A 14108-nucleotide genomic window follows, 5' to 3' on the forward strand; every position below is an offset into this window, starting at 1 on the left:
TTGAAGAAAACGGCACTTGCTGTATGGTGTTACAGTTGCTAATATGCAAACAAACTTGAGCTAAAGGAAAATGACCTTTAAATAACAAAACTTAACATAAATCTTGTTACCATATACTGGCTTGTGGAGTACTATAATGGCAAAAGAAAATTCCCAAGTTAACAGCTCCCTGAGAGTTTATACACGTGACTGACACTGTTGGTCTAATGATACCATGAACAGTAATGATGTGAGCTCAATCAAAAATAAAATATGGATAAGTTCTTGGTCAGATACTAGAAAAAAGGCTTATAACAAGACACTGTAAAAATAGGAAGTCACTGGATTAATTTGTTGATCTCAAATAGATTAAAACTGTGTGTAAACTCGTGTGACACTTGCCATTAGCAATTATATTGGTGAAAAATGTTGATTACAGCAATCTTAGCGCCACCTGCAGTAGATTACTGTGCAACCAGATTTTCAAAGCTGTTTGGTGATAGAAAACCATGGATTTTACAGGTGTTTCTGCCCCTCTATATATATATATATATATATATATATATATATATATATATATATATATATATATATATATATGGAATAACTGTGAAAAGGTCTGTGCAATAATTTATAATGCACTGCAATTTTATATGTCAAAATACAGTCATTATTAGTTCTTGCTTTTTTCATTAATATGTAGTATGGGGAGGGGAACTAATTTTAATTATGCAATACTTACCCATTACTATTTTGCAGCTTATGCTTTTTCATGCTGAAAAACCACTGTCTGTTCAATGTGATTACACCACCACCCACATTGCAGAGTGGATAACTGTCAGTATGAAGCAATCCACTTGTGCACCTAGCCTGGGACATGCACTGAATGGTCACAGATGACATCAGAGCAGCTTGGGAGGAGGGCATTTGATAACAGCATTGGGTAAGTACTGCATAATTAAAATTAGTTTTATCCCCCAAAACACTACATTTTAAAGCAGCATTTACATGTTGCTATTGTGCAGCTGAATTTGTCAGATGGCTAGGCTGGTGCTCATTGAAACTGATCAAAAACTGATAAAATGGATAGTACCCACTGTTCAGGGTGAGATCCATTTATTTCATTATAGAATACTGGTATGTCTTTGGGCCACATGCTGCACCATAACAATAGGCCCCAGAGAAAAACTGCATTAGCTTTGTTGTGTTAACTAGCAGTAGTAAAAGAACGAGAAGGTAGCATGAGAACACCAAAATGCTGCCTGCATGACATCCTCCAAGGATGAGTGATTAAGTTAGACCCACAAGGCAGCAACAACACTCAAGGGCCTTTAATTCCATGAAGGTGAGGTTTCAATCAGTATGGGACTCATATGCTCTTTTAACTGTGGCAATAATCCACTGTGACAATAATCCACTGTGAGGTAATGGCATCCAAAATGTATACAGAGCCCTTATGAGGAAGGAAAAGATGTTTCCAATCTTTCCATTTTCATTTAGAGGCTTTAATACAGAACCGGATGGACTTCACTGGGTATAAGCATCTATCTTGATCATCCCCAGCATAGATCCAACTGAGACTGGGGATCTCCATACACTGCATAACTACAGAAGGTAACTGATTTTTAGCTAAAAATCATGGTTCACAAAGGAGAAAAACAGAATCTTAATTCCTATTTAACCAGAAAGAGTCTGTGTCAACTGACAAGGCACAAATCTCACTGCATCTTCTTGTAGATACTAGAGCAAGTAAAACTACTGAATCTTAATTCCCATTAAACCAGAGACAATCTGCATCAACAGACAAGGCATGAATCTCGCTGCATATTCTTGTAGATACAGCAAGTGAAAATACAGTGCTGAGTATTAGGTCCTGAAAGGTGGCCTTACTCAAAGGTTTGCACAGGGTTTTGGTCAAATACCATAAAACCCAGAAGGATTCCATCTGGACATAAGATAGCATGAGTAATGTATCTGCAGCTCAAAAAATACTTGAAAAAATCTGTTAACCTGAACCAGTTACCATGCCCTTTAAGTGTGCTGGAAATGACAGCTCTATAGCCCTTGGTAGTCTAAACTGAACATCTTTGTTCTCAAACAAGAACAGGGGGACAGCCAGGATCAAAGTGTTTCCTACTGCACCAGTTACAGAAGGTCCTCCAACTGGCATAAAAAAAGACCTTGATGTAGAAACTGTCCAGGCCTGACCATACATCACACAACCCCTGGTGCAGAAAAAGTGTAACCCAAGTGGACAAAAATAGTAATCCAAGCAGAAAAAGAGAAATCCCCAAATAACATAATAAAATTCAACAAGCATATGTACAAAATGATTTATTTACCCATTCTGGTCTTTTAACATCAATTACTGCTTCTAATTTTCATACATGCATATAGCACTTTGAGCTTAAAAAAGCAACAGTCTCTCATATTGCATTTCAAAACACTTTGTACCAGCCAAGATATGAATGTTTTGCACACCAGTAGAGAACCAGGTGCTGGGTTACAGAGACTGGATCTGAATTCGGTTTTATTTTTGTTAACAATACTGAACAATCTCTCACAGTCATCATTAGAATAGTAAAGAACCAATATTCGTTTCATAACTTGACAAAGAAGGGGAAATATATCTTCCAGTTATTGGATCTTTTACGTGGGAAATAAGGTGCCATTGCACATCAACTCTGTCTGCATGAAGTACATCATCAGGTGAATGCCAATTTATCAGCAGCCTTTTTCACAGCAAGATGCATCATATGACAGGGACCACCTAACACTGATGGAGACAAATTTTAAAATAAAGAATGCAACTCCTTTATGAATTCCAGTCATCACTGATGCATAATCAGCTGAAAACCCCATACAGTTCTGCCAGCTTATGTTTATCAAAAGTAATATCACAAAAATAAATGTTTTCTACTGTTAATTTTGGTAATAAAAGAAAAGCACTCTGACTTTGCCCTTTTCATTGTCAAAACCTCTTACACAGACTGGGTACAACTTTTTGTCATCATAATCATCACCATAATCACAGCTCCTGTCTGTTGCAATACTAAACAGCCCAATTTTCATGGCTTCTGCAATTTTAAGCGAATTATCTTCTGCTAAACACCTAACAATATTAGATGATTTTGTTCTTGCACATGCATATTTTCTGCAATTTTGGAATCAGGAAACATCCATTTGAACAAAGGACCAACATAGTCTTCTACTGCTAGGGCTAATCTATTTTATATTAAGAATTCGGTAAATAATGCCTCTGCATGTATTAGTTCTGCTTTAAAAAAGAAGTTACAAGTTACCTTAATATTGGAGTTTGTAAAACGAGCTAATTCAAGGTTTCTTTGTTTTACCATCACAATCAATATTAAAATCCTTTCCACACAGCCTGCAGTGAGCGTGAAGCTGCTCTAGAATTGAACGCTGTATTGTGTAATTCATGTATTCATCTTTGAATCTGGTTTTCATCTTTTTCTAATCCAGCTGTGAAATTATTTGAAATTTTTTTTTGCTCTAACACATGCATCTACTAGAATAAATCTGACTCAACTTTTAGCGCCAAATACCTACAGACAGGTTCTGTATCAGATATGAATTAGAACGAAGAATCCACAAAGATAAAAAATTAGAAAACCAGCCTGTTCTCTCCTAAGCCACACAGCTGCTATAAACAGAAACCGAGGTCAAAAGTTTGAAAGTAAAACCAGCACATTTCTTGGAAATAGGGCAGCTGCTATAAATAGAACATAATAGGAAAGTGCATGCAAGACAACGGACAAGCATACTCTTATGTTGTAGTTACGTAGAAGCCGTCTTTTCTAGAATATGGTCTGAAAGATTTTCTTGTTAATAAAAACAAGAAAACAAATTATTAAATTTTTTTAGATGAGGACATACTGAAAATATATAATTTGAATACATATACACGTAAGGCATAATTTAGTGGGGAAAAAAAGCATAATTATTTCGCCAAAAGCATAATGGTTGGCATGTATGCCTGACCCATGCAACTAGCAACTCAGTCTAAAAACTTGTTTTAGCAGAGAGATCACTTGAGATGAGCCAAGAATGAAGGTGCAGAACCTGTGGGCTGCTGTGGAGGAGGGATCCTAGGTGTTTTGACAGATCATCCCTCCTCTGAGGTAGCAACCTGGGTTGATTGATCAACAGGTCTAGAAGGTCACTGAACCACTATCACTGGGGCCACACTGGGTCAATGAGAATGATCTGGGCAGTGGAAGTTCTGACTTTTTAGCAAACAGAATGGTGGGAAGGCATATTCGAATAGCTAGTACATCCCACTGAAGGTTAAAGGTATCCACTGCCCACACTCTCTTATCTGGGACAGGAGAAACATAAAAAGGAAGTGTCCGCTAAGACGCTCTGTTACAGACTAGTGTAATGTAGTTTTTGAAGGGAAAAACTAATTTTAATTATGCAATATTTACCCATTGCTAATCTATTTTCATGCCAAAAACAAACCATCTGGTTGATGTGAATACATCTTCCTACAGGGACTCTGCTACAGAGTAACAAAAAGACCATTCTACCATTCCTGGAAAGGTTGTCAAGGGATGGATAAAACAGTCTTGACACTGCCAAGGTAGATTTTGGTCTACCAAAAGACTCTGAAAGATTTCCTTGATTGTATAGGAATAAAGAAGAAGCAAGCAGTCTGGTTAAAGCTGTACCCATGAGAACTTGTCCAAAACGGAAATGATCTTCTTGGACTGTGTACCAAATGGTTTTGGGCACAAGTCTGGGGATAAGAGGAGGTAGAGTTCATTTACTGCCTCATCAAAGGACCAGAATTCATTGTGATCATCCACCTAGGAGGAATGAGCTGGTAGGAGGAGTCAACTGTGATGCTTCTACTTTGAACTAACTGGGGTCAACAAGGATCAAAATGGCATCATCATCATCAATTAGCATACCCTGAACCAGAGATTGGCTGGGCATCAGATAGGGCATCACTCTGTGCCATATCATGTAAATCAGAGTGGTGAGTATGAAAAAAAGAGAATGTCTATGTGCCTTGGATGATACCTACAACCTTCTGATTTGCTGTGACCTGGTGAGGAAGTGATGGCAGGTTTTGAGCCACATCAGCACTTCTACCGTATGGTCAGGGTCCATTAGCCCACTGGGGCATACAGGACAAATGACCCTGAGGTGGAGGGCCCCACATCATTTAATGATTGGTTGGGATAATAGGGAATGGAGGTGGTAATACTGATCAGATCCCCTTTCTAGTCTGAATCCTAGTGGGCAGATTCCCAATCCTGTGCAGAATGGCATGGAAGAGAGGAGAGGGTATTCAGTCCATACCCTATCCCCTTACCCTGAGACAACTGAAAGATAATCACAGAATACCTGATCTGTGTGATTTGTCACTTAGAAAGGTGTGGTGTTACCCTTAAATGTTGGAAGCAGTGCACCACCACCCATGTGGGATGGAACAACATGCTTTCCTATACGCGAGATGTGTGGTGACCACCTCCTATAAGGGAGGGAGCAACACACTGCAGTAGGCACAATGTGTCTTTGGGAGGGAGCAATACGTTAATGTGGATATGTGGTGTTTAGTGCACCACTTCCCTAATAGGAGGGAGCAACATTCTATCATAATTGTGAGGTGTGCAGTGTAACATCTTAATAGGAGAGTGCAAAATGCTACTTGGTGCAAGAGTTGAGCAGTACACAACCTCCCTCTCGGGAGGAAGCAACATGCAACATCAAACATGAAGAGCATCCAACATGTCCCTTTCAGAGAAGGCCACTGAGTCCTTGAATGGTCAGTCCCTTCTTGGGGTAGGGTGGGTTGGGGCTCACAAGTTGCCAAAGAAATTGGTCCTATAAACTCCTGGAACCCTGAAGTGTTCTTCCAAGCTTAAGACCTAGGCCTCTCAGAGACTTGGGGGCTTTGACAGAGAAAACCTCAAAATTTTGTTGTTGTTGTTGTTGCTGTAGGGTTTAATGCCATTTTTAGCACACGATAGGCTATATATGGCGGCCAGTATTAATGGTGGAGGAAGAACCCAGGAAAACCCCAGAAAGAACCAATGACCCACGAGAAGCTACTGGCAAGCTTTCTCACATACCCACATTGGCTGAATCCAAGACTCGAACCCATGCAGACAGAGGTGAGATGGCAGTGATCCATAACAGAGAGGGCTTTAGACAACTTGGCCACTTGAGGCCCCTTGCAAAATTAAAATGACGATAAAATGCAGACACATGTAATAACAGCTGTGAGCAAGAGCATGGACATAATTAATATAGAACATACTGAAGAAAATAATGACAATAAGAAAACAATTTCAATGTGCCAACCCTGTAATTTTAGAAAGAGTGATATGCTAGTCGCTCATTCCCCCTTACCCATACCATAGCTGAAAACTTAAAGATGGTGTACCCAAGCTCCAAAAGGGTGGGATACAAAAGGTAACTTGCATCTCTCTTCAAGAATTGTAGTTCTATAAGAAAGAAAAAAGGTTACTGACACAGAATCTCTAAATACAGAATGGATAATATAACACCATGATTTATTACTTTCTCAATAACTGCAGAAGGGGGACTGATAATACTGTAAACTCTTTCTAAAGGCAAATTTCTCCAGTGATTTGAGCCATACCATCCATGCAGCATGACTTCCTTGAAAAATATGACCAGTCTATGCATGACTGGATTGTATCATACTGACAATTTTCCACTCTGGGCAGATGTATTACATCTAAATGACTGCTTTTCCAGCATGAAGAAACTTTAGCTTAACAATACAGTAAGTAACTGCTGGTAATAAAGTAAAGGGCCAGTGTACTATGCATACATTTTGTAGAAATGCCCCTAACCCCCAAAGGATGGATGTAAATACAGCTTGACAAGTCAAAGGAATAATTTGTTTCCAATAGTAATGACAAGGATATATCACATCAATAAATATGATCAATATCACACCTAGGAGTGAACAGACTTGTAAATAAAGTGAGTAATCAATACTTTACAAGTCTAATTATAGAAGACATGTTTGGGCATTATGAAATGTTATAAAATATTAACTAATCAGTACATACTTTGAAATGCTTTGAAGTTGACTCAACTATAAGTCAGTTCCCCTTTATGGGGCTACAAGAAGCCAATTTTCACCATCCTATAAGTCGGAGGTGTATTTTACAAGTAAAGTCCATTTGACAGGATGACTCTTCATCAATGAGTCAGAGTTGGACTTAGGGAAAAAACAACCCAAATGGATGGATGGATGGATAGATAGATGGATGTATGGCAACAAAACCAATGTAAAAAAAAAAATTATATTATCAAGTGGAAAATGTCACAAATAAAGTGACATCTTAAATATTTTTCAAATTAAATCCATTAAAATACTTGCTAGTAAGCACTCATGGTAAACATGATACATTTGACAGACACTTCACATTGATTTGGGAAGTATTTAATCTGCCTGAAATGTTTTGAAATTAGTAAAATCTAAATAACTGTTGATCCAAGTATTGTGTAAAGAAAATACTGTCATGAAATGGAGAAACACAGTGCATACCATATACACATTTCTGAATGGGAATAGTGGCATGAAAATGTTAAAATAATTCTTAGTTCCACACATCATTGTGACGTATCCCAACATTTAACAGTAACAGCATGTAGCTTTTCTTGCATGACATATGTCTCTCCTCTGAGGATTTTCCCCACATCTTTCACATCATGTTATCAGCACTGTAGTTCAATCTGCCATTTCTCCATTGCTGAGTGTTCTTGGGTTTGTTTGAAGCAAAATTATTCCTCTTTTGTGGATTTAAACTGAACTGGAATGGTACCTTCCTTTCTGACTTTTATTATATCAGCATTCAAATCGGAACATATGTGTCTCCCTCCCTGGATTACAGGTGCTGCTTCTTCATAGCCTCACTCTCAAGATAAACTGACTGCCTTTTCAAAGCTAAGTTTACAGTCAAGTTGAAGTTTGTCTGTCAAGTGCATTATTTCTCAGTCCAACCACAATTCTATCTCAAATTAATTAATCTCTAAGAACTCCAAAATCCTAGTATTCTGCTTGATTGTGTAATGATGTAACAAATGCATCTACAGATTCACTTTCCTCTTGTCATCTAGCTCTTTTGAAAATAACATATTTTGTCATGATCAAATACTCTTTGGATTTTTCTCTATCAATAGGGTTGTTCAGGACTGGCCATTGTGCTATGTCACAAATCACCACCTCTTATCTAAAAATAGAATCTAGCTGCAGTTTCAGACAAACAGATAATACTATGGTGGGTCAGTATTATTATTTAAATCATAAATTACCGTACTTGGAGAAAATGGATAAAATAAATTAACTTTTAATCAATATAATGAAGCAGTAATTAATCTGTCTCATCACTTTGTAAATACTTTTAACTGCTGCCTAACAACCTATACAAACAGATGTTCTGCTCTGTTCTTACATTTCTTTAACACTATCAGAGATCTCGGAAATGCTTAATTATGCATATTTGGATGCCGATTTTTGATCTGGGACACAGAAAATCACTGAGGCGGGAGTCCTCCATATGCATGTAATAAGTGTGCAGCAAATTTCAAAGACTTGCCAGTCATGCTTCAGCCACCTGCTTTGTGGGAAAATGTGTTGATCAATTAGCTGTGTTGATATTTACAATGTCAGAATTCAGTGACTGAAAGACCCCTTGATGTATATACATGTTGCCATTTTATAAGAGTATATAAAAAAGAACATGATGCAATAACTGGGTGGCAAGTTCAAAGGTTTTGACTGGCGGCTGGGCGAGAAAATGTTGCGATATTTACAGTGATTGAATTCAGAGGCAGAAAGACCCAGAGATATACATATGGTCATTTATAAAAGTTCATCAAATAAACAACTTTAGCTTTCGTTATTGTGTTCATTTCCAAATGTAGTGGAATAAGTAGTGCAGGTGACCTCAGAATCAAGACATTGAGACTTACCCGGTAGACAAAATGCCATTCGTAAGTGGGTGACAAGTCGTCTAAAAATTTGAACTTTGCCTTCTTCTGTTAGGAAAGCGAAAACGACTTCACCCTGTGATTATTTAAGAGGTACATTGACTGACCATGCCATTTTTTTTTTTAAACGCCCCTCGCCTTAGCCCGGTTAGTTCTAGTGTTGTAGCTAAATGAATTCATCAAGGCATCTGTAGCTAGGCCTAGTTTTTATATCAATTTCGTTGACAAACAAACACTTGCCCATTCACAAGCATCATATTTTGATAGCTGATTGACCATTAATCCTTTTCCGAGTTAGGTAGCAACTATCAATTTCCTGCATGCTATCCTTTGATGATAAAACATACAAACTTGTGTTTTGAGATCAGAATTGGTGATCTGAATATATATTAACTGCCTCTTATACACTATTTCGTCATAAAATTAGTTTTAAACTGTAAGTGAACCAGTAGGCCTAACAGGAAATAATGGCAAACTTCGCTAAGTCTGGGATGTACCAGTTTAGTAGACTGTCTGTTTTCTTAAATTATTGGGCAAACATATTCAGAAAAAATATACAAATCATTGAAACCAAAGCCTAGTGATATTTTAGTAAAGATTTGACTTTAAAATGCAAATTATGTAGGTCAGAAACATATTGGACATATGCTCTGTTGTGGAATTTGTGAGATGCGCTTTAAGGTCTAAGCTGTTTTCTGACTTGACACGTATTTGCAAAAATATGGGAAAAATAACAGCAAATCAGATACTATTTATTTGCCTAAAATTACTACAAGTACGTATACAAATAAATAAACCATAAATTTGCAATCCTGTCAATGGACTGTTGTAATGAAGCTATATTATAGTGAGTGATTACATTAAGAAAACCTCTCCATCTAAAAAGAGATGCACTCACATCTGTGTTGATTCTGTAGGAAAGAAGGGACTGCAACTTTTGATGGTGGGACTCCTACTTTTACCAAAATAGGAGTCCTGGACTCCTAGTTTTAAAATCCTAGCGAGACCTCTGGCTATTTATAAACATATTCTTCTGATTTAATGCACTATTATACTTTTGTACAAAAGATGTTATTTTAAGATCCATTTTAGACTTGTTATATATTTTTCTGATTTTATTATATGATTGCTCTTTCAATTATTTTAAAATCTGACCTCTTTTTCACTTTTAATGATGATAATACATACATGTAATTACAAACACTAGTAATTCTTTTCTTCTAAATTCAACTGGCGAAGAAAATACAATCACATGTGTAGAAATGCTTGGGACGAAACATCTGGCTTTACAAAATGATGTATGCACACACCTCTGGACCCCCACCCCACCAAACACACACACACAACAATCCTGAATTTGAGTCAACATATTGTTTAATCATTGTTTTTAGAAGTTCGTGTCAAAAAAAGAATATGTGAGCTTATAGCCTTTTTACAAGTCCAGACCCTTAAGTCTCTGTAACATAATGGTAATTCAGTGATGAAGTGGCTTGTGCTCTAACATGGGAAAAACATATTTTTTCCGACTGTTAAATATATGGGATTTTTTCCAAGGGGCACTGCGTGTTTTAGATCAAATCTGAAAGGGTTGCTGTATCTTACTCTAATCAAAACAGGCATACTTAAACAATTATTAAAGTGTACTTTATTCTTGTAATTCACTTTGAAAGATTTACAACTGAATTGTACACAGATACAATTATGCACAAAAAAAATCAACAACAACAATAATAATAACAATAACTGTTGTCATCATTATTATTATTATTATTCTCAGATATCTTTGCATAAACAGTGCACAGAGGCAGGAACAGTCAGTCCAATACCCATAACATTGTTTCACGACAATTATTAAAAGTATCTCTTGGATAACACAAAGTTATCACATAACATGGATAAAGATGAAAAGAACAATAAGGTTTAGTCAACACTGCATCATATGTTTGTCCGAAAACAATCTGGTCAATGGCACAATGCCTAGTGGGTAAATGACACCATACAGTATTTATAGCTTGCTAAACAACCCTACTGCATATTTCTTTTAATCATCATAACTTAAGCCAAGCTATGAAAATATATCATCTGCCTAACGTCCAATAATATAGATCATAGTTTTCACATGCACTTCTTCTTCCTTTCCGTTTAATCCAGAAGCAAGTCTAAATTGCTCAAATCCCTGAATCCACTTTGAACAAGACTAAGAATTTAAAAAAATTCAATTTTTCTGGATTTTGAACTTGGAAGGTAGGACTGTGTAAAATAACAAGCATTCTGTAAATACTCTAAACAAACTGCCCCCACCCCCAAGTCTTATTTCCTTTAAAGCTGACAACCTTTGTAAGTGTCTCAAACTCCAATTACACATGGCTGTGCCTCATTCACATATAACGTTACTACAGTTATATTTACATCTCAGATGAAACTCAATATCTCACATGGTCAAAATCTGCCCTTACTATTGTCTGGAACATATATGGTCTGTATCAGACTGCACCCTGGCCGTTATTCACATGAATCCACAAGGGCTCGTTAAAAATGAAATTAACAGCATCTGTCAACTGATAGAGGGTTGGGAGGCGAGTGGGGCATCCATACCTCTGTTATGGGTTTGGCCTAGTCCTACATTGTAAGACATAACACGTGCTATTTTTGTTTTAGTGCTATGTCCCTGACGCCCAAAATATAAATACCAGCGTCGAGGTCTTACATGTAGGACTAGGGTTTGGACCCTACCAACTTCTATCCAGTGACCGATACTCTTAACTTCATTTGTAGCGAGCGAACCTAGCTCTTATTCTATCTCTGAAAAACAAGGTTCATTTGCTCGGACTACTGTCGTTGTCAAACCAATCGATTTTTCGCCTGACACCAGCTCAACAGAATGCACCCACGCAAGCCAATGTGAAAGAAAGTTAACGTTCATCGATTTAAAACAGACGATGTGATGGATTTCGAAATGAATTGGAACTCACCAGAACGACCAAAATCGGTGAAATCTTCTCCAGGTTCCTTCGCAGCCATTATATTTTTGCTTTTACTTTTGACTTATCTTAGTTTTGATATAAATTTCGTTTTCTTAGAGAAATTTCCATGTTTATTCGACCACTCTGCTACAGGTTATTTTGCAGGAAGTGAAGAGCAATTCTTCAACAGGAAGTTACAGAAGTTACAGATGAAACAACCGGAAGTTTACAGATTATGCCGGTAGAAAAGTATTCATATACTTGAAGATAACTAATTCTGATCCAAGGATCAAATATGCGGGAAACACCCCTTACAAACTGTGAAAAAGACTTTGTGAAAAAGTCAATAGCTGAAAATCGGGTGAGTTTCCTAAGGTATGCTTGAAATGCAGTGTTGAAGGCGTCACATAATTTCGTAGACTATAATCACTGTAGTCCTACACGTAAGACCTAGCACATGTTGATTTTGTTTAGGTGTTTTGACACCCACAACATAAATATCAGCGTCAGGTCTTACATGTAGGACTAATGTTCACTGCTGACGAAACCTCATTTCTTGCCTCACGCCGACGCAATTTGGACCTAATCGCCAGTAATTTGTCATTTCATTTTTTTTAAATAATGCCTCAAACCTAAATAAACTACTTTTTCAGGTCATTGATGCGTTGACTGATCATGATATTCGACATATTCACACACTTGGTTATATGATTGATATTTTACATATAAAAAAGCTACTATTTTTATGTCACTGATGATCACACTCTGAAAAGCAAAACAATCAGATGTGGCAGAGAATATCTCAGTATAAATGTCTGTCACTTCTACGAATGATGCCAATCAATGATAAAATATGGCAGATGTTACTTAAAATAGAAATGATTCTTCTCAATGGGTGCCAAACATTTTTTTGAACAGAGAAAGCATCCTTACATGAAGGCTTTTCAGTTTTATACAAATAATGCCAATCAACCTTCAAATATGGCTGCTATTATCAAATTAGAATTTTTTTTAAGCACTTGTACATCAGAAATTGACTGAATTTGATACAAAGCATCCAGGCATGAAGACCTTTGCATATGATTCAAAAGATGACAGTATATTTTCAAATGTGGGCACATTAACTAAAAGGAGAAAAATCTTCCAATTACTTTTTGTAAAATACTATCAGAATTTGACTAAATTCAGCACATAGCTTCTTTGGATAATGACCTCTTTAATTTGTAAAACTAATGCTGATCTGCCATCAGTTATGACTACCCTTATGAAGATAAAAAAAATAAAAAATTTGAAATTATATCTTTACAAAAGTGCCTGAAAAGATTAACCACGTTTTTTTTTAAAAAGCATTCTGTCTCAATGACCTTATCACATTTTGCACAAATGAAGCTAGTCTACAGTTTGATATGGCTGTCATCACTATAAATAGAAAAGCCTAAATTTCTACACATTAATTGCTAATTGTTGTTTGCCAAATTTGACAACATTCTAGTGTATAAGCTTTTCAGATTTATACCGATGATACCAGTCAACCATAAAATATGGTTGATCTTGCTAAAAATATAAAACTTCAAATTACTTTTGCAAAAAAATATGAAATAAAATTTGAACAAGTTTGGCAAAAAGCAGTGGTTCACGATCATTAAATATGATGCTGATCCACTGTCAAATACAGCTGCTTTTACTCAAACTGAAATTTAAATCACTGTTTTGTAAAAGTCACTACATAGAATTTGACCAAAGTTGACAGCAAACTGAAAAGAAGTCCTTCCGTGTTTGTTTACTCCAGATGTGCACCTTTAAAAAGTGCTAGCTATACTTGGTCATTTTCACTTCCTGAACTTCAGAGGTAAATTGTATAAAAAAGAGCTGATAGCTTTTGTTTACATTTTATATATTTGGTAATTCATGCATTGCGCTTTCAGAAGCTGGTATTATCTAGTCTGGCAAAATTCATTTTCCCTATTTTAATAGCTGCTAAGGATATTGTACTTTAAACAAAATCAGGCTGATTTTTGGAGCACAAGGGAACAGTCATTTTAATTAGCAGTGTGCTTATATCATTTACAGTTTCCAAAAGTACAATATCCAAAGAAATGTCAGCCACATTACATTATAGTAGCATAGAGGTATGCCAACATTCTCTCCACTTTGCATGTAAATGAT

At 36.6% G+C, this 14108-nt stretch overlaps 2 protein-coding genes across 3 annotated transcripts in view; one reads left to right on the forward strand and one right to left on the reverse strand.

The window, feature by feature from the left end:
• Positions 1–12115, reverse strand: part of LOC149796878 (putative phospholipid-transporting ATPase IA) — a 194715-nt gene extending 182600 nt beyond the window's left edge. Inside the window, exon 1 of one of the 2 annotated variants that reach the window (XM_089961529.1) lies at positions 11952–12115. In XM_089961529.1, coding sequence (XP_089817655.1) covers positions 11952–12000 — 49 coding nt within the window. In that variant the 5' untranslated portion in view covers positions 12001–12115. The remainder of the gene's footprint in view (positions 1–11951) is intronic. The other variant, XM_089961527.1, reaches the window with a different exon arrangement.
• A 12-nt stretch (positions 12116–12127) lies between these two features.
• The window catches only part of LOC149796879 (exosome complex component RRP45-like), a 48353-nt gene continuing 46372 nt past the window's right edge, over positions 12128–14108 (forward strand). The window contains exon 1 of the mRNA XM_089961530.1: positions 12128–12303. Within this exon, the coding sequence (XP_089817656.1) occupies positions 12238–12303 (66 nt within the window). The 5' untranslated portion in view covers positions 12128–12237. The remainder of the gene's footprint in view (positions 12304–14108) is intronic.

The sequence above is a fragment of the Sinohyriopsis cumingii genome, chromosome 6 (assembly GCF_028554795.1).
Source record: "Sinohyriopsis cumingii isolate HCF-2022 chromosome 6, ASM2855479v2, whole genome shotgun sequence".
Lineage (NCBI taxonomy): Eukaryota > Metazoa > Mollusca > Bivalvia > Unionida > Unionidae > Sinohyriopsis > Sinohyriopsis cumingii.